The sequence below is a fragment of the Vulpes vulpes genome, chromosome 5, assembly GCF_048418805.1.
Source record: "Vulpes vulpes isolate BD-2025 chromosome 5, VulVul3, whole genome shotgun sequence".
Taxonomy (NCBI): domain Eukaryota; kingdom Metazoa; phylum Chordata; class Mammalia; order Carnivora; family Canidae; genus Vulpes; species Vulpes vulpes.
In genome coordinates, this window is record NC_132784.1 from 140,261,087 (window position 1) to 140,282,867 (window position 21,781).

General features: G+C 53.9%; 1 protein-coding gene across 1 annotated transcript in view; it reads right to left on the reverse strand.

Moving 5' to 3' along the window:
- Positions 1-21,781, reverse strand: part of LOC112925829 (ATP-binding cassette sub-family A member 13-like) — a 140,689-nt gene that overhangs the window by 112,287 nt on the left and 6,621 nt on the right. The window contains exons 4-9 of the mRNA XM_072760177.1: positions 20,908-21,084; positions 19,194-19,500; positions 8,815-8,929; positions 7,552-7,881; positions 5,473-5,542; positions 4,962-5,093 (exon numbers count right to left, since the gene is read on the reverse strand). Coding sequence (XP_072616278.1) covers positions 4,962-5,093; positions 5,473-5,542; positions 7,552-7,881; positions 8,815-8,929; positions 19,194-19,500; positions 20,908-21,084 — 1,131 coding nt within the window. The remainder of the gene's footprint in view (positions 1-4,961; positions 5,094-5,472; positions 5,543-7,551; positions 7,882-8,814; positions 8,930-19,193; positions 19,501-20,907; positions 21,085-21,781) is intronic.

The following is a 21,781-nucleotide window of genomic DNA, read 5'->3' on the forward strand; positions in this document are numbered from 1 at the left end:
ACCCCGGCCCGGCCGTGAGGCCTTCCCACCCACCCAGACCCGCCCACGGCAACGCTTCCCGGGCTGAGCCCCCCGCAGGGGTGCCCATGGCTGTGCAAGCGGACGTCGGGGTGGCTCCGCCAACAGGCCCTTTAAGTTGCAGGTGTTACTATCACTGGGGCCTGGGGAGGCCGGGAGATGGGAACCCGCCTGGAGCAGGTGGTTGGCTGCTCAGGCCCCGGGGCAGGCGCACAGGGCAGGGGCAGGACGGGAGCAGTCGGGAGGCACAGGGAGGGGACTTGTGGTTGTGGCCTCTGCTGTGCCTGCTGTGCAGGAGCAGGTGAGGCAGGTGAGGCAGGTGAGGCAGGTGAGCAGGCTCCGGGGCACAGGGGCCCCTCCTGGCTGCGCGTCCCAGCCCTGGGCCATGAGGGCAGCAGCCGGAGAGCCCACGGGGTGGCGGTGGGGCATAGCTGGGTTGCCGGGTGTGCACAGAACAGGTCTAGGACGTAGGGGCCAGCCCTGGGGACAGTCCCTCCGGGGGAGGGAGGGACACTGAGGCCCAAGACACAAGGGTATCAGGAGCACCGGCGATAAGAAGGCAGGTGCTTAATGATGGGAGCACGACCGGCCATTCCTGGGAGGGGTCCACGGGGCTGGGTGTGCTGCGGGCGCCCGACAGCCCAGCCAAGAGAGCTGCCTCTGACCTGCCCCCTGGGAGGCCCGTCCCGCACAGCCAGGCGGCGAGGAGCTCAGGGTCCTGGGTTCGGGTCCCGCATCGGGCTCCCTGCTCCGCGGGGAGTCTCCATCTCCCCCTGCCTCTGCCCCCTCTGCTGTTCGGTGTGTGTGTGTCTCTCTCTGTCAAATAAATAAATAAAATCTTAAAAAAAAAAAGAGAGAGAGAAAAGAAAAGAAAGAAAGAAAAGAAAAGAAAAGAAAAGAAAAGAAAAGAAAAGAAAAGAAAAGAAAAGAAAAGAAAAGAAAAGAAAAAAGAAAAGAAAAGCCGCCCCCAGCAGGCGGGGCCTAGGACCTGTGAACCCGGCGCTCCGGGGCAGCTGTAACACGCACCGAACCTCCCAGGAATGCACGGAAAATGCATTTCATTTTCTGGTGCAGAAACGCCCAACGTTTCAGGAAACCAGGTCATCGGTGCGATGCCAACGGGACGTCCTTGGAGACCCCAGGCAGCTCCCCAGTAGCCGCTCACGTGGCTCACGGTGCACAGATTCAGGACAAAGGATTTGCGATTGCTTCGAACCAACTCAGAACCAAGTATTCTCAGAAATAGCGGTTTTAGGAAACGGGCTACGCTCTGTTAATAAAGGTGTTTGGGAAGCTACGTCCGGTTATCATCATTCTGCGTATTTTTTAAGTCACTCAGCAAAATAATGTCGCAGAGATTCTGCGTTGAGGTGAGGGGCAGGGAGGCCCCGGTTACGTCTGACGCCGCCTGCAGGTTCCTGTGCCTCGGCTCTCAGGGACGTCACCCGGGACCCCATCCCGGACCCTGAGGTCATGACCAGGGCCTCGCACTGAGCGGGCTGAGCCACGCAGGTGCCCCCACCCCATGTTGGAGCCTGAGAAGTTATCTGACCCCACACTTTCGAGTGAGACCCAGATCATTTACAAAAATGTCACTTTTACGAGCACCTGGGGGGCTCAGAGTTTTGGCGCCTGCCTTCGGCCCAGGGCGTGACCCCGGGGTCCTGAGATCGAGTCCCGCGTTGGGCTCCCTGCATGGAGCCTGCTTCTCCCTCTATCTGCGTCTCTCGTGAATAAATAAATAAAATCTTAAAAAAAAAAAAAAGTCACATTTATCCACTTCCCTTGGCTGTAATGTTTCCTCCCACATTATTCCTAGTTTAATTAAATTATCCCCACATTTCTCATCACATACAAATAACTCTGATTGCTATTAAAGACCTTAACGAAAGAAAAAAAAAAAAAGACCTTAACGTTAGTTTTCATGACAGTTTTCATTCCGTTTATCTCTGCCATGTGTATTCCTTGCTTCTAGTACCAAACGGCGTTGGGTCCTTTTCCTTCCCTTAGATCCGAACCGTGTCCGCGGAAGTAAGGAGAGCGTCCGAGTACCTACCTCCCTCCTTGTCCTAACAAAGTCGTGCCCCGGCGCTGAGAGTTTATATGTTATTTTGTTATTTTGTTACAGATCACTTTCTTCTGCTTTCTTTCATGTTACACTTAATGTACATTAAACTTTCAAATCAGGTTGGAAGGCGGCCGCCCCAGCTGCGGATCCCATTCCAGGACAGTAAAGGAGCGATGGAAATCATCTGTCCTGAAAGGAACGCGTCGGGCCAGAGAGCTCCTCAAAATCACAATCCCACTTAGGAATCGGAAAGCCCATCAGTGCTTTCTGGCAGTTTCCTTTTTTTTTTAATTAATTAATGAATTAATTATGACAGTCACACAGAGAGAGAGAGAAGGGGCAGAGACACAGGCAGAGGGAGAAGCAGGCTCCATGCAGGGAGCCCGATGCGGGACTCGATCCCAGGACCCCGGGGTCACGCCCTGGGCCAAAGGCAGATGCTAAACCGCTGTGCCCCCCAGAGATTCCCCTCCTTCACTATTTTCAACAATTTTTGACCATTGTCATCAATTTACATTTCTCACTGCCCTTGAGAAGCATTTCACTGGTTGAAACCAAATTCCCTTTTTAGCATTTTTTTTAATGATTTATGTGGGTTCCACTCGACTTTACCAATAGAACGCTTCAGCTGAAGCGGTATGAGGCTTATGAACTTATACACTGATTTGGAGACAATCGACACTTAAAATGGTAAACGCCCACGTTGGGGAACGTGGCACCCTGTCCGCTTACTCAGCTCTACTTCACGTTCCCCGATCTTTAAAGAGGGAACGTATGGAGATGGGGGGTGGAGAGCATCCCAAGCCGATGCCGCGCTCAGCGAGGAGCCTGACGCAGGACTCGATCCCGTGACCCCGAGGCCACAACCTGAGCCACCCGGGCGTCCCTCGCCAGATGTGTAGTTTCGTCCTTGGTGCATACCGTCCTCTACGCTAGACTCGCACGGACACATCCTACTGCTCTTGGCACGGTTGCTGCCAACACGCAGCGGCACCACCGGGCAGCAGGTCCGCGTGCCTGAGACGGACCATCGGACGCCCCCCCCAGCTCAGCAGTCTCACGCAGGACCTGCCCGCGGCGGTGGCCCGTCTCCGTCTCCGGGTTTGGACACGGCTGCCTGCTGCGTGTGCTTCCTTCCCCCGGGGCAGAGCCTCGGCCCCGACGTCTATGCCCACCCAGGCAGCCCAGCCGACCCCGGCTCCCGTCCTCCCTCCTGGGCCCGGTCTCCCCACTCACCTTCCGCAGGACCCCAGGGAGGGGCCACAGCCCGAGGGCCTCCCCGGATCCCTCACCAGGGCCCCGCGTGGGCGCCCGTTACAGACCATGTCCCTGTCCGCGTGGCCCGGCCCCTTTCCTCACCCACAGCCGGCCCCCCCAGCCGCCCGCCCTGGGCCCCCGCGGTGTCGCTGCCTCCTCGTGGCCACAGCGTCCTCGACGGCACAGAGCCCCGCAGCCCCGCACCCCTCTGTCTCCCGCCCTGGGGCTCCGGGAGCGGCCGCCGCTGCAGGAGGGGGTGCAACTGGCCCATCATGGGATACAGGACAGCATCCCGCCAGGAGCCCCGGACTCAGGTCCCTGGATTCCCGCCCACACCCCTGGCGATCGCCCTGTGGACCCTGAGCCGCCAGCGACGTATAGGGACACGGACACCCCTCGCCACTTGCTTTGTCCCGGGCGAGCCCTCACTCCCCGAAGCTCGGCTTCTCTCCTCCGGGGCCATGACCCTTCCACTTCCACTGTGCTTCGGTCTGCGAGGCCCGTCTGTCCGCCTACTTCCGGCCGCCTGTCCCTGGGCAGCGACTCCCCACCACCCTCCAGTCCCGTGTCCCCCCCGCACCCCGACCCTCTGCTCCTGACGCCTCCCACCCGCCGACCAACCGCTACCATCGACATCACACGCCCCAAACGCCGTCCCAGCCCCCGAGCGGGCGAGCCGCCTCGTCACACCCCGCGCTTCTCGCTCTGTTTCACCTTTACCTTGCAGTTCCTCGGCTCATTTTTTTAAAAACTTATTTTCCAGAACCCACCCTTTCATTCGTGCAACTTAATATTCCAAACTCAGACACGTTTCAGGTGTGCGCTCCCTCTCTCACCCTTGGAGGACACGTTCCCCTGCTTTTTCTGCAAAATAACCTTGTCGGCGGCACATTCCACCTGGGTTCCCGTCATCCTTCAATTAACACATGAGCTCTCCGCGTCTGAAATACATTTTTGTAAATAGAACGGACGGGATTTTTTTCTGTCCCTTCATATTGATTCTATAGGATCGGAGTCAGTCTCTTTCTCTTTCTTTCCCTCGGTTTTAGTTCTTGACTTTATTTATTTATTTATTTATTTATTTATCTATTTATTTATTTGTTTGTTTGTTTATATATTTATTTTAATTTATTTTATTTTATTTTATTTTTATTTTTTTTTTAGTTCTTGACTCTAAAGGCGAGATGCCATTTGAAAGATTCAGGTGCTTTGGAAAACAGAGACAGAATCACAAGTAATTTCAGCAAGGGCATCGCATGTCGTCAAAGCATTTCTGCTAAAAATATAAAATAGAGACCTTGCAAAAGCTGTGTCTGTCTGTCCGGCTGGCACGTGGCACACCCACCCCTCCCCACTAGCCCAGCGGGGGAACCGTGACCGTCGGTGGGTGACCCCGGGCTCCCCCGTCCCGACCTCAGGTGGCTTCACCCGCCACTCAGGACTCGAACTTTCACCGTCCCCTTGACGATACACCGTACGGGGCCCCTTTCTGAGCCTGAGGTCAAGAATAAGCAATCATTCTGATATTCACACATATTGATTGAAACTGGGTTTAGGGCTTTTTTTTTTTTTTTTAAGCTTACTTTAGCTTTTTTTTTTTCACTTGCAGAATTCTTACCAGGAACCAAGTTGTTCAGGTACCATCCACATACGAAATAGAGGCCTGAATCGAAGAGGATCATCCAGCAAACCCAGCTGAAGGTCATGCCCGTTTGCTCCGGGGGCTGGGACAGGTTATCCCACTGGACCCCTAGAAGGAAGGACAAGGTCAGGGTCGGGATCGCACACGCCGTCATGGGGCTGACTGCGGCAGGCGCGTTCCCGCGTCCTGGAGGCTCAGAGCAAAGCTGAGCACAGCCAAGAGCTGCAGGTCACCCCGGGGACCGCGGGTCTTCCAGCAAATCATGAGGCTGCTGAGCTGCACGGCGATTTCTGGGCTCCCGGGGGGCCTGGCGTTAGCCACGGGCCAGTCTCGGACATGTGTGACCGTGTGCAGCGCCGCGTCCCTTCTGCCCCCACTGCTGCCTCCCCCCAACCCGGCCTCCGCCCTGCACGCCGCCCGCCCGCCCGCAGGCGCCCGACCCCACCAGTCCGACTCACTGATCTCTGTGCCGCGGAGCATCCCTTACCTGCCTCTTGCCCTTCGAGGAAGGTGACGAAGAACACTCCTTGTCCAAAGGCGGTGGTGGAGAGCAGACACTGCCCGCGGCACGGGGAGGGGGAAACAGCGTGTTAGCGCGTGTGCGGACCCCAGCAAGCACGGCGCTCGTCCCCACCGAGGCGGGCGGGCTGCGGCTCTGGGCGCCCACGGGCATGCGGGCCCTGGGCGGCCGGGCCCAAGGCCAGCCCGTTCTGGAAGCAGCAGAGCAAGCTAGTTGTGAACGCGAAAGGGGCTTGTGTCTCTGCTGCGATGCTCCGAGCGCCGCAAGCCCGAGACGCTGCACACAGGAAGGCGTGCGAAACAGCAGCAGACGGAGCGCGGCGACTGCCCCTTTCTTAGGTTAAGGGGACGCACCGGAGCAGGGGCAGCACCCGATGGAGCACGTGCACCATTCGGCGCTGGAAAGGCCTTATTTCCATTGCAAGGTCCTTTGTCCACAGAAAAGCGCCCTGGGAAAGCGTTTTACGCTTAAGAGGGTCACCGTGCACCAGAGTTTGATTATTTCCAGGGCAGGGATGGGGGGTGGGGAGGCTAGGAGACATCTGAGCGTGTAACAGGGGCACCAGACGCTGCACGCTGCAGCACGGAAACACGCACAACCGTACTTGGAACTCACACAGGTGATCCACGGCTTCTCCTACATGTAAGGAGGTGGGGCTGGGGGTGAATGGTCCCCGCGCCACCTTAATGGTCCTGCAAACAGCTCGTTAACACTCAGCCGAAATTATTGGTTACCAATCACGGCAGGTGTGACATAAGCTAATTGGAACTGTGAGCACCGATTGATGGAAAAAATGCTGATTAGAGGCAGCATTTCGGGGCGCCCAGGGGGCTCAGTCGGTGAGACGTCTGCCTTCAGCTCAGGCCATGATCTGGGGGTCCTGGGGTCGAGCCCCACATCGGGCTCCCGGCTCCGCGGGGACCCTGCTTCTCCCTCTGCCTCTGCCCTCCCCCTGCCTGTGCACACGTGCGTCCTCAAATAAATAAAATCTTAAATAATAATGATAACAAAGGCGGCGATTGCTTGTCAGGCACACACATCGGTGCTGCGGGGAAACGGCCAGCAGGAGCCCTGGAGGTGTACGATGCTCGAGAAGATTAACGAGGCCTCCACAGAGGTATTTCACGCGGAGACTCTGGACAAGCAGACAAGGGACCCCAACCCCACGGGAGAGGGTACATCAGCCGCCACCTCGACCTCTGCCAGCCTTCAGGGGACCCCACAGGAGCCCCGAGGGTCCACACTCCTGGGCACCTCCCAAATGCTCCCTCAGGACTCTGCTCACACCTCCCAGCAGGCTGCAGTTTGGGGACCTGGCCTGACCTGAGGAGGGAATTGAAATACGGGGCTGGCGCCCTGCAGCTGAGCGTCCTCAGAGCCACGCGTGGCCCTGTCCATGAGGACACAGTTCCCAGCTCCCTCCCGGCTCCGCGCTCCCCAGGCAGCTCTCATCAAACAGGGAACGGGCACCTCTCTGGGCACCTCTCTGGTCCGTAGGTCACATCGAGCACCGAAAAGAATTCTCGTACTTTTTCAGGAGGTGCCTTAAACGGGGGAACGATTGTGACGTTGCTAGTGGAGGGATCCTTCCACCGGACGTGACGTCATCCCTGATGCTCCGGGAGAAATGTTTATCTTTTGCTTCTAAAACAGCTCCGGGATCCCGGGGGGGCTTAGTGGTTTGGCGCCTGCTTTCGGCCCAGGGCGTGACCCCGGGGTCCTGGGATCGAGTCCCGCATCGGGCTCCCTGAATGGAGCCTGCTTCTCCCTCCTCCTGTGTCTCTGCCTCTCTCTCTCTCTCTCTCTCTCTCTCTCTGTCTATCATGAATAAATAAGTCTTTTTTAAAAATAAATAAATAATAAATAAAACAGCTCTGGAAATCTACTGCTTTCCATCCGGCAAATGAGAAACGGAGGTCCTGTGCTGCCTCTGAGGTGCTACCAATTTCCAAAAAGTGCTGCGGGGACCGACTGCTGGGCGGGTGCAGGGGTTGTGTTGTGCGTTTCTAAAAACAGCAACAGAACGAAACGAAAAACCCCACTTACCAGAAACATCTGAATGATGACACTCAATTGGTTACGGAGAACCAGCAGCACGATGTAGGGCAGGAAGCTGATCATGTACACCAGGCTGGCCCACAGGGCCGCTGTGTTCGCTCGGCTGAAGAACGCACCCAGGAGGTAACTCAGCATGACGACCGACACCCCGAAATCCAGGAGAAAGAGGAAAACGATGCAGGCGTTGCTGTGGGCGAAGATGCCGCTCACCTTCAGGATGACGGCCAGCGCGGCACTGCTCAGGGCCAACGTGGCCACGTTCTCCAGGAACCAGGCCAGGAAGAGGACCGTGGGGTGCACCCCCATCATCCTCATGTACTGACGAGGAGGAAGGGAGAGCACGGTGATCACCCCGAGGCCGAGAAGGAGATGAGACCCAGGCGAGGCCGTACGCGACGCTTCCCCGGAGCCCCCCACGGGGACGTCAGGGCTGGGAGCCCGCCCCGTGCTGCCTCGTCCATTTGGTCGCCGCTGGTTTTCTTTCTTCCACACCCCCCCCCTTTTATTGATTTATTTTTTTGGTTGTTTTCCTTCGTTTTTATTTTTCATCATTTTGGCTCTATTGGTTTGGTTTAATGAGGACAAAGAGCACAAAGCAGGGAGGGGGGACCGGGCTGGAAGACGTTCCGCACAACGACGCGGCCTGAAGTGATGGCGACGGGATCACATGGGTAAACCCACGGGTTTTCAGCCCAGAACTCCCTGGGGGGCCACGGGTGTGGGGCTGGCCACTGGCTAAGGAGACCGGGTGGGTGGGCCGGGCCTCGACCCCAGCCCCCACCCGGGGGCCCTGCTGGAGGGGGAAACACAGAAATGCAGGGGTAAGTCGGTTCTAAGTGAGCGAAGGACGCGGGAAGCAGCTGCACCGAAGGACGGGAGGCCAGCGGGCAACGTGCACACCGTCCTCCCCGGACGCCGCCTCCACCCGGGACGGTCATCCTTAAAAGCAGTTGCGACTGTTCCAAGTTTTAATGATGTTAAAGCCAAAACGGCGAGGCTGCCGCGAAGGAAGGAATCGCCCCGCAAGTCAAGGTGGGAAGTGCGCCCTTGGGCCTTTCCGGGTGGCGTAAAAATTGCCAAGTGAGGAACCCGGCCGCCCGCCCTGGGCTCCCTCGCAGCCCCACAGGAAACACCCGCTAACCCTGGCGGGCGGGAAACGCTTTCCCCAGACCCCCCGCCCCGCCCCGGGCACGGGGACCCCGGCTGAGGGGGCGGCTACGGGCCAGGACGCCCGCCCCCCCCGCCGATTACCTCCTCTATCTGGATCTGTCGCTCGTAAACCAGCCTTCGGACCATGCTGGCCACAGACACCATCCACGTCAGCATCATTATCAGAGGGAAGAAGAAACCGACGTTGTTCAAGAATCTGCAAGGGAAGGATCCCGTGAGCGTCCGAGGGCAAGGGGCGCGTTCCGCTCGGCTCGGTCCCACGTGCGTGGTTCCCCGTCGTCCTTACAAGCCGCAAACCCTTCTACGGAGCAATAGCTCGTGCGGCCACTTCCACGGGCCTGTGACTTAGGTCGGCTGGTGGTGTCCCGGGAGGTGTGCAAAGTCACGAAGGACACTCGCCGGCTGGAGGTCCCTCGAGCGGCCACTGCTCTCTGACACGCTCCTCGGCAGAGCAGGTGGGAAGAAGGAAATCGGCCGTTACCCCACGATCACAACTTCCCCGTCAGCAGAGACCGGTCTATCTCCCATCGACCGTCTCGGGTGACTGTGGATGATCGCCTACAAGACACCTGACAAGTGGCCGCTCGAAGTCTCCCCACCATGGGGCGCCCAGGGGCCCGGTCGGTTACGTGTCAGACTCGGCTTCAGCTCAGGTCACAAGACAAGACCCTCACGGGGCTCCACAGTGAGTACGGAGCCTGCTTGTCCCTCCCCACTGCCTGCCCTCCCGCGCTCATGCTCGCTCGCTCATAAATAAATCTTTAAAAGAAAGAAAGTCTCCCTGGCTCCTCCTCCCCACTCACTCCCCGACCTCAGACCTCACCCACGGGCTTCCCTGTCCAACACAACTTGACACGGCCGACGAGACGACCACGCCTCACACCCAAGGAGCATTTCTCCATCATTTTCCTTCTTGACTTCTTGGGGGTTTGGTTCCAGTGACTGGTCCCTCCTTCCCTCCTTCCTTTTGCTTCTAGAAACTGACTTTCCTTCTGTCTCTGTCCCTTCCCTGTGACTTCTGCTGTAAATACGGGATTCCCACCCCAACCAGGCTCTGAGCTCTGGGCCACACACTCATGATTTGATCCATCATGGGGGCCGCCGAGAGGGGCAAGCCATTTGATGGGCCATGTGGTCCGTGAGCAAACCAGAGAAAGGTCCTGTCATGGAGGAGCCTGTGTTCCGGTGGGGCTGGGGCACACCTGACGTAAGCCAGGATGAGGAGACACACGTGGTCGAGCATGTGGAAGACCAGCTCCGGCCCTAGTGGGGAGGGATGTTATCTGCAACAGGGTAGTTAGCCAAGGTGTCCGTGGAAGAGACATCAGGGGGCAGAACAGGTGGAAATGAATCCTGCAGAAATCGCAGGAATCTGAAGCCGGGTTAGGAGGTGGAGGTGGCACATGAGCGGGGCCAGAACCCTATGAGGACTTTGTGGGTCTAGGTGACAGCAGGTTTACTCAAAAAACAAGGGAATTCCACGAAAGAGTTTTGGAAGGAGGGGAGGGAACCTATCAGGTGTGTGGTTTTTAAGCAGAGCACTGAATGCCGTGACGACAGAGAAGTGGAGGTGGCAAAGCCTAGGAGGAGAATGTGGGAAGGCCACAGCGGACATGCAGCAGTGTAGACGGACTAGGGTGCAGGCAAAGACGCTGACCTGGGGATGGGACCGTCTAGCGGGGTCCCTGCTGCAACAGCCTTGAAGGGACCCCCCCCCCTCCAGACCTCCCTGCGGAGTGTTAACCATCTGCCCTTCACACTGGGTGGTTGGGCCTGTTGGGGAAGGCCTCCCGCTCCTCGGCTTGGCAAAGACAGGCCACGCAGCAGGAGCCAAGTATTTGTCAATGAAACCATGAGTGCGTGAAAAAAAAAGGAAGGGGGATTAACTTATTTTTATTCGTTTTTCTGCCTAAGATGACTATGCTGAGCCATCAACTTTGTGCATCACATTTTAAAGCTAAATATCAGTTAACTTGTGTGTTATACGGTGAAGCTAAATAGGTAACTCACACTCTACTCAGTTTCATGAATTTTCTGGGACTTTTTAGTCCTTGTTTTTCATAGTGTCCAGTGCAAGTAAAAGTCTGAACGGGAACACCATATACTATATACCCCTGAATACCCCACAGGTGACGTCACTTCTCCTGGGCTAGCCCAATTTACCACAAAAATGAAGCTTGGATCACTCGTAAAGTTAGAAACAACTAATACAGAGTTTGGGGTCGGGGGGTTGAAAACTGTCTATGTGTTCGTCAACTTTATCTTTTTTACTTAAAAACACTGGAATTGATGGCTATTGGATTCTGTACTTCCAGCAACGTCTTACAAACAGCCAATTAGTATCACACACAAATATTAAGGTTCCACCCGAGTTACTGCCCAGAAGTCACACTGGGTGGGGACTCTCTGTGGGTCTGGGGCTGTGATGTGCGTGTCCTATGGACCCCCCACCTTTGTAAAGGAGAAAGTCATGACAGGTCTGCAGTGGAATAAACCCAGTTCTGGAGTTCTTACAGCCACTACCCCGGAGCCAGAGAACGTCCAGACACTCTGCACGTACAGCCTGAATGAGGCCACTTGGGAGAAAGTGTGTGGAGTGAGAAACTGTAGTAGGTGGCTGTGTGCCTCTCCCTTGCCTAATCCGCTGCTGAGAACCAGCCCCTAGTCAACGAGAAGGGAAAAATGTTTGTTCTGATTTGAACAGCTGCTAAAATAATCAAGGTCAAGAAGGAGTCACACAAAGAAGTAGGTAAGGGAGATACCAGTAGCAAAGCCCACACTCTGAAGATCTAGAAGGTGTCGTCAAACTGCTCTTCTTAAAGTCCTGGGCACGATCCAGGTACAGCATATGGAACAGGATGCGTTAAGTGGATGCCAAGCTGCATGTTAAGGGGAGGGTGGTACTAGAAGCCACTCCTGCACCCGGACCTGACTGTTATGCGAAGAACACATGTATCTGCAGGAAGCTCTCAGCCCTTGTGGCCACGGGAATGTCACCTGGTCCTCACCACTAATGGGACCCCTTGCAAATGACTGGCCAGGAATACCCAATTCATTTAGAACGAGTAACAACAATAAGAACACAAATCCAGCACATTTATGTAAGGGATAAAGGTGGTTGAGACCCACAGTTAGTAACAAATGAAAAAAATAAGCCCAAGAGATGGTACCGTGAAGCAGATGAAAACAGTGAACATATTTTTTGCTATAAATGTAAAAGTATTTAAAAAGGGAATTCCATGCATTAAAAAAAAAAAAAAACACTCTGTAGCAGAATTGCTACAATTCAGTGATGAGGTGGCAAGACAGCAAGACGAAATGAAGTGTGAACTGGAAAAACCTAGAAAGAAATAGAAGGAAAACAGTACCCATCAGACAAACAAAGATATAATTGGAAGAAGCACATGTCGATACTGCATAAAACGTGGTATGGGACCGTGAAAAATTGACATAAGAAACACAACGAAGAAAATCAGAAATGATACAAGGCATTTTTTTTTTGTAAAGTAGGAAAATTTTATGGATAAGAAATGCAGGGAAAAGAAATCCATGCAATTGGAGACCCTGAAGGTCTGACAAAATTTCCATACAAGGAAACTTAAACCTGAATCTACACATTGAAAGGTCTTATCCTGCGCCATGCAAAATTATCCTAGAATGGTCAACAGTGAAATGTATCCCACTAAAAAAAAAAGAAAAGAAAAGAAATGTATCCCACTGATTTCACTGAATTTTGAAGAAGTCACCAGCAACTCCCCCAAATTAACAGGTCAAATAAAAGCAGGAAAACATCAAAGCGGCCTCAGATTGCTCCATAATCACATTCAAGGCCACAGATAATGGAGTTATTTCTACAAGATACTTGAGGAAATACTGAGTCAAGGATTTCATATCCAGCCAAGCTGCCTTTCAGATATAAATGCTGCAAAGAGTTTTACGGATGTAAGAACTCAGGTTATATGACCTCATATGATCATCTTAAAGAAATTACTAGAAGACAAATTTTGGCCCACCCAAGGATGACCGGTAAATTACAGTATTAGGATAATGCTCAGCAATGAACATGTGGTTCCAGTAAAAGAAAGACTAAAACAAAAATGGAAATTCATATGACAAGACAGACAGGAAATGTTATGTTCCCTGAAATGTAGAAATGATAAAACAAACAATAATTAGAAGGTTAAGAGAAATGAATCAGAGAGAATAAGTTGACAAGTGTGAAAATTAGAGGCTATTTGTTCAAAGTTCACAAACACAGATTATAAGCGTAGGTGTCTTTCATGGTATAATCTAAGACATTGGATAATATCAACCAAAATTGCATGATGGAGAGGAAAATTTACTGGTGGAGAAAGAGAAATTACTTTGCTTTTATTTCACATCATAAAAAAATAAAGGGTTGATATTACTCATAGGATGTTGCAACTATAAGATATCCACTAGAACTACAATAAAGCATCACTAAATATGAGGTTTCTTTTTTTTAAAAGATTTTATTTATTTATTCATGAGAGACACAGAAAGAGAGAGAGAGGCAGAGACACAGGCAGAGGGAGAAGCAGGCTCCCTGCAGGGACCCCAATGAGGGACTCGGTCCCAGGACCCCGGGATCACACCCTGAGCCCAAGGCAGATGCTCAACCCCTGAGCCACCCAGGTGCCCCTAAATATGAGTTTAAAAGCAAAATTACAAGTATAGAAAAATACCTAAGAATATCTATACAAGGAAGTTCACTTCATCCTATTACACACCTACCGTCACCTAAATAAGAAGGTATATGAAACATACAAGAGACTCACCCAAAACAAAACATTTCAGAAAAGTCTAAGGGCAGAGGCACATGGCACATCAAGCAAATGGGAACACAGAGATGTAGGGAAGAGAGCGAGAGGGGGAGGGAGAAAGGAGGGAAGGGAAGCAAGCAGGGATCATCACGTTAACTTATGTGCACGAAGCATTAACTAGGACTCTGAAGACAGGAGCTCACATCTGTGCTCAGCACGGGAAAAGAGAGAGGGACAACCAAGTAGGAGGGGGACCATGACCTATGTGCCTTAGTCCAGGACACATGAAAGGATGCACATCAAGGAAAGAGAATCCCTAAATAACAAAGTGAGTATGGATCGATTCTGTACTCCCAAAAGAGGAAATTAGAAATTCTTCCCAAGTGCCCAAGAATCATTCACAAGAGGAGATTATCTATTAGCTGACAGGGAGAAATGCTGTTAATTCAAAATGTGGACGTGATAAAGATGCTTTCTGAAGTCAATGCAAAAATTAGGGTACACCCGCAGGAGGTGGCAGTTAGCATAGGGTGCCTTTTTGAGTGTTTGTCAATCTGATTGGAAAAAAAATGCTATCAGAGTAGTTTCTATTTATTTTTTTAATATTTTATTTGAGAGAGAGAGAGAGAGAGAGCACAAGCAGGGGGAGTGGCAGAGGGAGAGGAGCAGGGAGCCCGATGATGTTCAGTGCTTGACCTGATGCTAGGATCATGACCTGTGCCAGAGGCAGCTACTTCACCAACGGAGCCACCCAGGTGCCCCTTATTTTTTTCTTATTATAAGTACACTTAGTAACTTTGGAAATTCCTGAGGACTTCCACTTGGAAATTAATAGAAACTTTACTCAAACAGCTCTTGGGAGACAAAGACCATCGGCACCCATATTCCAAGTATTCAGAGAGAATCGATAAATAAAGTCCAAATATAGTTCCATGAAAATGGAAAAAGAGAAGCAGAACATACCGAAGGCCCTTGTACACGTAAGGTATTTTAAAATTGCAAAAATAAATAAATAAATAAAATAAAATAAAATAAAATAAAGCAAAATAAAATTGCAGCGCCGGCCTGACTCAGGTGGTGGAGCACGTGACCCTTGCTCCTGAGGATGTGAGTTCGAGCCTCACGTTGAGTGAACACCTTTTCTTCCTGCCAGGAACCCAGGAGCCCACGGAACCTGACACCTGGCAAGTGCCGGACACACTGTTTTCCAAAGAACCAGCGCAGGCACCTGTGTCTTAGCAAGATTCATGACGTCCTGTATGTGACATGCGCATCACCACGACAACGCGCGGAGGAGCAGTCCGAAAACAAAACAAAATGGAACCGACGTGTAAGAAGAGGGTATGAAGTAGGATTTTTTTCCCTCTGTTGTCTCAACCCTTGATATTCATTTTTTTATAAAACTCACAATAAAAAAAGAAACATATCAAAGTCAGGGAGGTCAGAATAGGATTCCATCCGCCCCCTACTGTCCACACCACATAAATCAACCAGGTGTGTTCCAGATGCTTCCGACTATTCATTCCTAGTCTGGAACTCAGACAAAAGTACCTTCAGCCAAAGTCTGCAAACAGGAAATCAAGCCGCTGATTTACTAAGCATCTAGGAAGGGACGCTCTGATCTTCAGAAACATTCATTGGCACCAGCTCTTTTCCTGAAGGTGGCGAATGCTGGATTTACATTCTAATGACCCCTTGCCTAGCGTCTCCTCTGCCTGCTGCCGGCCTCTACTAGCCGCAGCTGCAGCCACCGAGTTCAAAGAGGACAGGAGAGGGAAAGAACCAGAGGGACTGGCTTTTGTTTTTCTCACTCAAGATGCAGGGCTTGTGTCCAAAGTGCAGAGCGGCCTCCACATCCCCAGCAGCCCGGCCTCTGCCCGCTGCTCCCCTGCCTCCCCCGACGGCCCCCAGATCGCCCTAGGCGCTCACAGGCAGGTCTCATCCCCTCCAGGTCTGGTTTTCAGCAACACGCGACCGCTGTGCCCTGCAAGCCAGTGAGGTGGGCCGGCGGGCGACAAGCATCCCGATCCCGGCAGGGATCCCCACCAGCAAGCGTCACATCACTGGCCCGAGGTCTGTGACCAGCAAGAGGAGGACCTGGCTCCAAAGGCAAGTTTTCTTTCTTTTTTTAAAATATTTTATTTACTCATTTGAGAAAGAGACTGAGTGACGGAGAGAATATGAGTAGGAAGGGCAGAGGGAGAAGCAGGCTCCTGCCCAGCCAGATCAGGATCTCAAAGTTGTAAGACTGGGCTCCAGGCTCAGCAGGGACCCTGCTTAGGATTTTCTCTCTCCTCCCTTGCCCCCCCCCCACTCCCTCACTCTCTCTTTTTCTCCTTTTCTCTCTCAAATAAATAAATAAATCTTTGAGAAAGAGAGAGAGAGAGAGAGAGAGAACAGGCCCGAAACATGGGTCACTTGTGCTGAGCCACATCAGCGAGCGAAGCCTAAGTGCAGCTCCAGCCACCAGGAGCGCGCATCTTCCACCAGTCGACCTGGAATCACCTGGTCAGCGCTGCAGAGACGCCCCCTGTGTTCCCCTGTGCCCCCTCGGAGGGCAGCCTGGCCTGAAACAATGTGCTCTTTGCTAGTAATGTCCTCTGTCTCCTTTTGCCCTGACAAGCCTTTCCCTTTCTCCTGCTCTGGGCGCTTCTTTGTATTTGCCACATGAGATGATGCCTGATGCCTGATTCGGGAGCCCCGAATAAAGCCCATTTGATCTTTAAATTTACTCAGTTGAATTTTTCTTAATAGACTGAATATCTCCTCCCTGGCAAGGCTGCCCTTGGCCACATTAATAATTCCTCTGGATGAGGCCGTGCAGTCCTCATCCCACAGCAGCAGGGCTCAATTCAAGTGTTTGCTTTATTGTATGTGTAGACCCTGCTTCCCTCAACTCAGGCACGGGAGCGGGTGATTTCACCTGTCCCTTCACTGACCCACCCATGTATGGAGACGGACACATAGTACATAGTAAATAGTCAAACAAATGAGTCCATTAACGACTGTATGACTCGTTCCGCAAGTAGCAGGAGCTACTAAAAACCTCCCACAAGCGTGCTTGGGGGTCGGCACCATGCTTCAGAGCCATCACCCCGGTGGCCGAGGACCAGGGCCTTATAGGATCTCTCCACTGGGCCTCCACCTCCCACAGGCCCACCGAGCCTTCAGGTAAGGACATCGGTGGAAACCAGACAGAACAGAAGGATATATGGCGATGAGGGCCTCCAAGGCTTGACTCTCAGAAAATGAGGCTACTGCTTCTCGTGCTTCAAAGGAGTAAAACAGAGACTTCTGAGAAATCATGAAATCCTATCGTATCCAAGGAGGGAATGAGTAAAAGTGACCCCACAACCCCATGGCCCAGGGCCGTAGCTAGACACGTGGCTCAGGCAGCACAGGGCAGGAATGTGCCGACACGGGGCTGCAGGTCCTGCGATGACCCTGGGTCTATAGGCCATATATTCCAAATATATACCAATATATACCATATATTCCAAAGTATACAAAAGAATATTACCCAGCTGTAAAAAGAATGAGATCTTGCCGTTTCCAACGACATGGATGGACCTAGAGGGTCTTATGATGAGTGAGACAAGTCAGAGAACAACAAACACCACGTGATTCTCCTTCTATGTGGAAAGTAAAAAAGACCAAAATAAACAAACAGCACTAATAACAAGGGGGAAAAAAAAAACAGAAACAGATTCATAACTACGGAGAACAAAGTGGCGGTTTCCAGAAGGGAGAAGGGACAGGATGGGTGGCATCGGTGACAGGGATGAAAACAGACAAGCTTCTCATTATAAACCAAGTAGGTCAGGGAGACAGAAAGTACAGCATGGTCCATACTGTGTGACCATATATGATGACGGCGGGGACATATGGCAGCTACTCTCAACATGAGTAATGACTGACGGACAGAGTCGCTGAGTCACCGTGTCTCCCTCCAGCCTGAGGCCTGAATGGGTCCCATTCACAAGGGGTGAGAAAGCACATGGGGCCCTTCTCCCTCACAAAGCCCATTAGCCGAGCACCACGGTCAGCTCGGAGGGAAAGCTGGCCACCACGCAGGCCACCTCTGACTTGCCATGAGGATGTTTGCAGGGATGGGGGCCGTTCTGCGCAGTGCACCCTCCTGGGGGCAAACCCCAGGCTCCCCTGCACCGGAGAGAGGAACCCGCCCCTCCTACTCGCCCCAGCCCCTCTTCCAGGGGGAACATCAACAGCATGCTTTGGAGCTAGAGAGAGGCTTTCGGAATCCCATCTTCCCGAGATTCGGCTAAGGGACAACATCATAAAAAGTCCATTTCTCCCAGTATCTGGAAACGGGCCATTCATCCCCACAACGCCCTGGCACTGGGGCTGTTGTGAGGTTTTGTGCACGACACTTGGCCAGAAAAAAGCCATTTTTTCAAATTTTGCTCTAGGGGATATGGTCTCCAAGAAAAAATAGTTCAGGAGCAGAGAAGGAACAGCTGAAAACATCCAAAGCCAAAACGATCATTACTTTGAAAGTAAAGTCTTCACTTTACAAAGACGGAGGGTAAGGGGCTTTCAGATGATCCGCATAGTGAGGCAGTCCTGGTTCCAATGGCACCCTGGTCATCTGATGACCTCTGTCGCCAAATGCTGTCTTGCTCCTGACCCTCTGCCTGGGCACTGCGCTCTGACACCCCTGGAGAAGCAACCACGTGGGTGCAGCCTGTGCTCAGGCTGCCCTGGGAAGGTACCGCCTGAGCAACCAGGTTTTGCTTCCTAAAAAGGCCCCGGGGAGCCGTGGTGCAGAAAGCGTGCAGCCAGGCGAGAAGGAGGGGGCGAGGCAGGCGTCAGGTCAGGGGGCATGGCCCCGGTCAGGTGGCTGCTGTGCGGCAGCCCCTGCTCTGTGGCACCCCTGGAGGGTGAGCGTCTGCCGCCTGCCCCATCACCGACAGGTTCCAGGTGGCCCCTCTGCCGGCCTCCTTTCACCCCCTTCTTCTGTGCTCCCCACACCTGCCTCCCGGGGCATCTCGTTGGGACACGGGACGAGACGCTCCAGGAAGAGCATCCCTCAGGGCTGAGCCCACCCGTGCAGCACTGTGGCTGTTGGGCTCCTGACCACCTGACCACACCTGGGGGTCCGCGTCCAGTGGGGCACCCCCTCCGCTACACTCTGCAAGCCCCATCTGGCCCAGGCGCCACTGTCCTTCCAGTGATGTGGTCCAGCTGCTCCAGCCCATAACCGACCATCCCTTCTCTCCCACAAGGACATCACCAGCCAGGTCAGGAGCTAACCCCAGGTGTCCTCAGATGGCCTCACGAGCCCCTAAGCCACCCCCACGGCCTCTGAACCACCCCCCCGCCCTGCAAGCAGGCTGACTGTTCAGGGTCTGCACGTGAAACCTGTGAATTCTGTTCAGATTCCTCCTGAAGGGTCTTTAAAGCTACGGACGCCTGGTGTCAAATGTGACGTTCCGCACTATCCCATAATCCCCGCAGTTCCCCCTGTGAATGGGTCGCCCGGGTGCAGGAAGGCAATCATAAGCAATTAAACCAGGGTGTGGACTTCCCTTAAATGCCCTTCAGAACACCTACAGGGGAGCTCCGAGACGTCCTCTGCTCAGAGATCCAAACACAAAGCACATCCACTGTAAAGCAGGCGCCCGCGGGCGGGGTGGCTGTGTGGGGCCTACTCACAGGTCCCTGGTGTGGCACGGGTACGGGATGGCCTGCGTCTGCACGGCCGGCTCCACGGCCTCCCGCCCCGTCTGCACCAGGATGATGGCTCTCTCGATCATGTCTTGCAAGGGGACAAAGATGTAGTTGTACTTGAACCCATCGGCCGGTAGGTTCTGAGGATGAAACTTCCAGAGAGGATTTTTCACCAGATCTGTCCTCATGCTGTACAAGACGCTGGTTCGGATGGTGTAGGTGATGTGGGGGGGCAGCCGCACAGGCCGCGTCCCCCGGTCACGGTCGGCCAGCGAACTGTTGAATATGATACCTGCCGGCAGAAAAGGGAACGGGGTCACCACGCGCTCAGGGCGCCTCCCCCATGGCCCGAGCAGGTGGAGGGAGGCCAAGCCCCACGGGCCCCAGACTCAGCCCCACGCCCTCCGGGGAAGGATCCGCGCCCTGGGGGGGCAGTGCAGGCAGGCACCCGTCCACAAATCCATACTGTGTGTCATCGATTATTTGCAACAAGATAATCTGTACCCAGAAAAATTTGTACCAAAATGATTTCTTTCGCATTTTTATAGAACTTGGAAAATGGCACCAGGCTGTTCAGATAATCAGGCTTCCGTTTTCTGAGAATGAGGCAGGGGAGGAACAGGTTTGCAGGGTTAGGAGGAGGATGTCGGGGGATGGAAGGGAATGGGGTCAACGGTGTGGTGACAGCGGCGAGCGACGCCGGACACAGAGAGCTGTCGCATCGCATGATGTAACGAGGCCCAGCTGGGCTCCAATTTCAACCAAGGAACTGGTGCCTTCGGGTTATTGATCGATCACTTGAATGCAAACATGGGGACCGTGTCGGGCACATGAATCCTCTGAGGGTCGCACACCACGCCTGCTGGGGGTGGAACAGGACGCTCCAGGGTTCACGCGTGCAAGTCCTGGCGCCCCGCAGAGCAGAATGCGAGCGCAGGAGGAGACCGTGTCCTCAGCGAGGCCGAGGGAGGAGGAGCTCCTCAGGGTGGGCTGTCATCCAGGAGGACCGGTGTCCTCGGAGGGGAACGTGGTCCCACACGGAGAGACCCCGGCATGAGGCCCAGACGGTGGCAGTGGACATGCCGAGGGGAGGCTGGAGCATGGTCCCCTCGACCTGAGAAGGAGCCGGCCCCGTCGACGCCTCGACCACGGACTTCTGGCCCGAACCATGAGAGAACAGATTTCTGCTGCTGAGGCCACAGCCTGGATCCCGTGTCACGGCAGCCCTCAGCAAGCGCACGCAAACCCAAATGAAAGAATAAGTCCGTGTTCATTCAAGACCGGAGCACGCCTGGTGTGTATCCTGGACACGGGCACACGAGTGACAGCGGGGGAACGGCCGTGGCCTGCCGCCACGCGCCCCCGGGGAGTCAAGCTGCTGCGATCAAAGTAAAAGTGAGGAGGCACCAGAGCATGACTCACTCGGGAGACGCAGTTTATCAAGTGAGATTTTACCTAAAACGACACCATGAACTAGTAAAACAGGTGCCGCGAATGGTGCACGGCCCGGGATGGGAGCCGCCAAGAGCCCAGCTCACCACTCAAAGGGAGTCTTTCTGCTTGGTTTTGTTTTAACCGGAAAGGACAAGGACATCTTTTCTTTTCAAGCCCCGTCACACGCGGCGGGGGAGACCGACGCAGAGCGGCAAGCGCCCTGGAGCCCGTGCCTGCCCCAGTGTGTTTCTCGCTGGATACTTACTGGCCAAGAAGTTGTTGTGTCGCATGAGTTCCTGGGCTTTTGCCTCCAGGCTGGCGACGGACTCCAGGGCCTGGAAGCGGTTCAGCGCCACACAGGAGGAGAGGTTGACCAAGACCCGGCCCAGGAAGCGGATGCGTCCGGCACCCCCATGGGCAAACACCTTGTCCAGCTCGCCTCCTGGGGACAGAGCACAACAGGACATGACCTTCTCTCAGCCCAGCGAGGAGATAAATCCCTTCAATGGAGCACGTGACTGGAGAGTCACACTTCGTTCCTACAGAAGATGTGCTACCTATTTGCTGAGTGTCAACTCTGCCTTTTGGGTTTTGGTTTTGGGTTTGGGTTTGGTTTGCTTTTGTTTTTTTGTTTTTGTTTTTGTTTTTTTTTTTAAGTAGGCTCCAAACCCAACGTGGGGCTTGAATTCATGACCCTGAGATCAAGAGCCTCAGGCGTCACCGACTAAGCCAGCCAGGCGCCCGGTTCTGCAGTCCTGTGATGCTGATCCGTCCATGGGTATGAAAAGAAGCCATAGAGAGGCAGAGGGCGGGACCCGGGGACACCAGGCGGCCAGCAACATGCAGAAGAAACCGGGGAAAGCCCGTGAGCAGCACAGAAGGCCTTGTACACAGAGAACCCGGCCAAACAATGCTACTGTCCCAACCCGGTGCCAAGGAATTCCAGAAAACATGCCCTGGGCAACACAGCAGGCGTTCTGTGAACACCGCCCACCCTGTCACGTTAACTCTGCAGGAACAGCCATCTGGGATCAAGGAGCGCTGACGCCGAGGAAAGCCAAACCTGGTCCAGCCTGCCCAGGTGTGCGCGTTTGAAATGGACACGGAGCCGGGATTGAAGCTGGCAAGGTCTGGGCCTC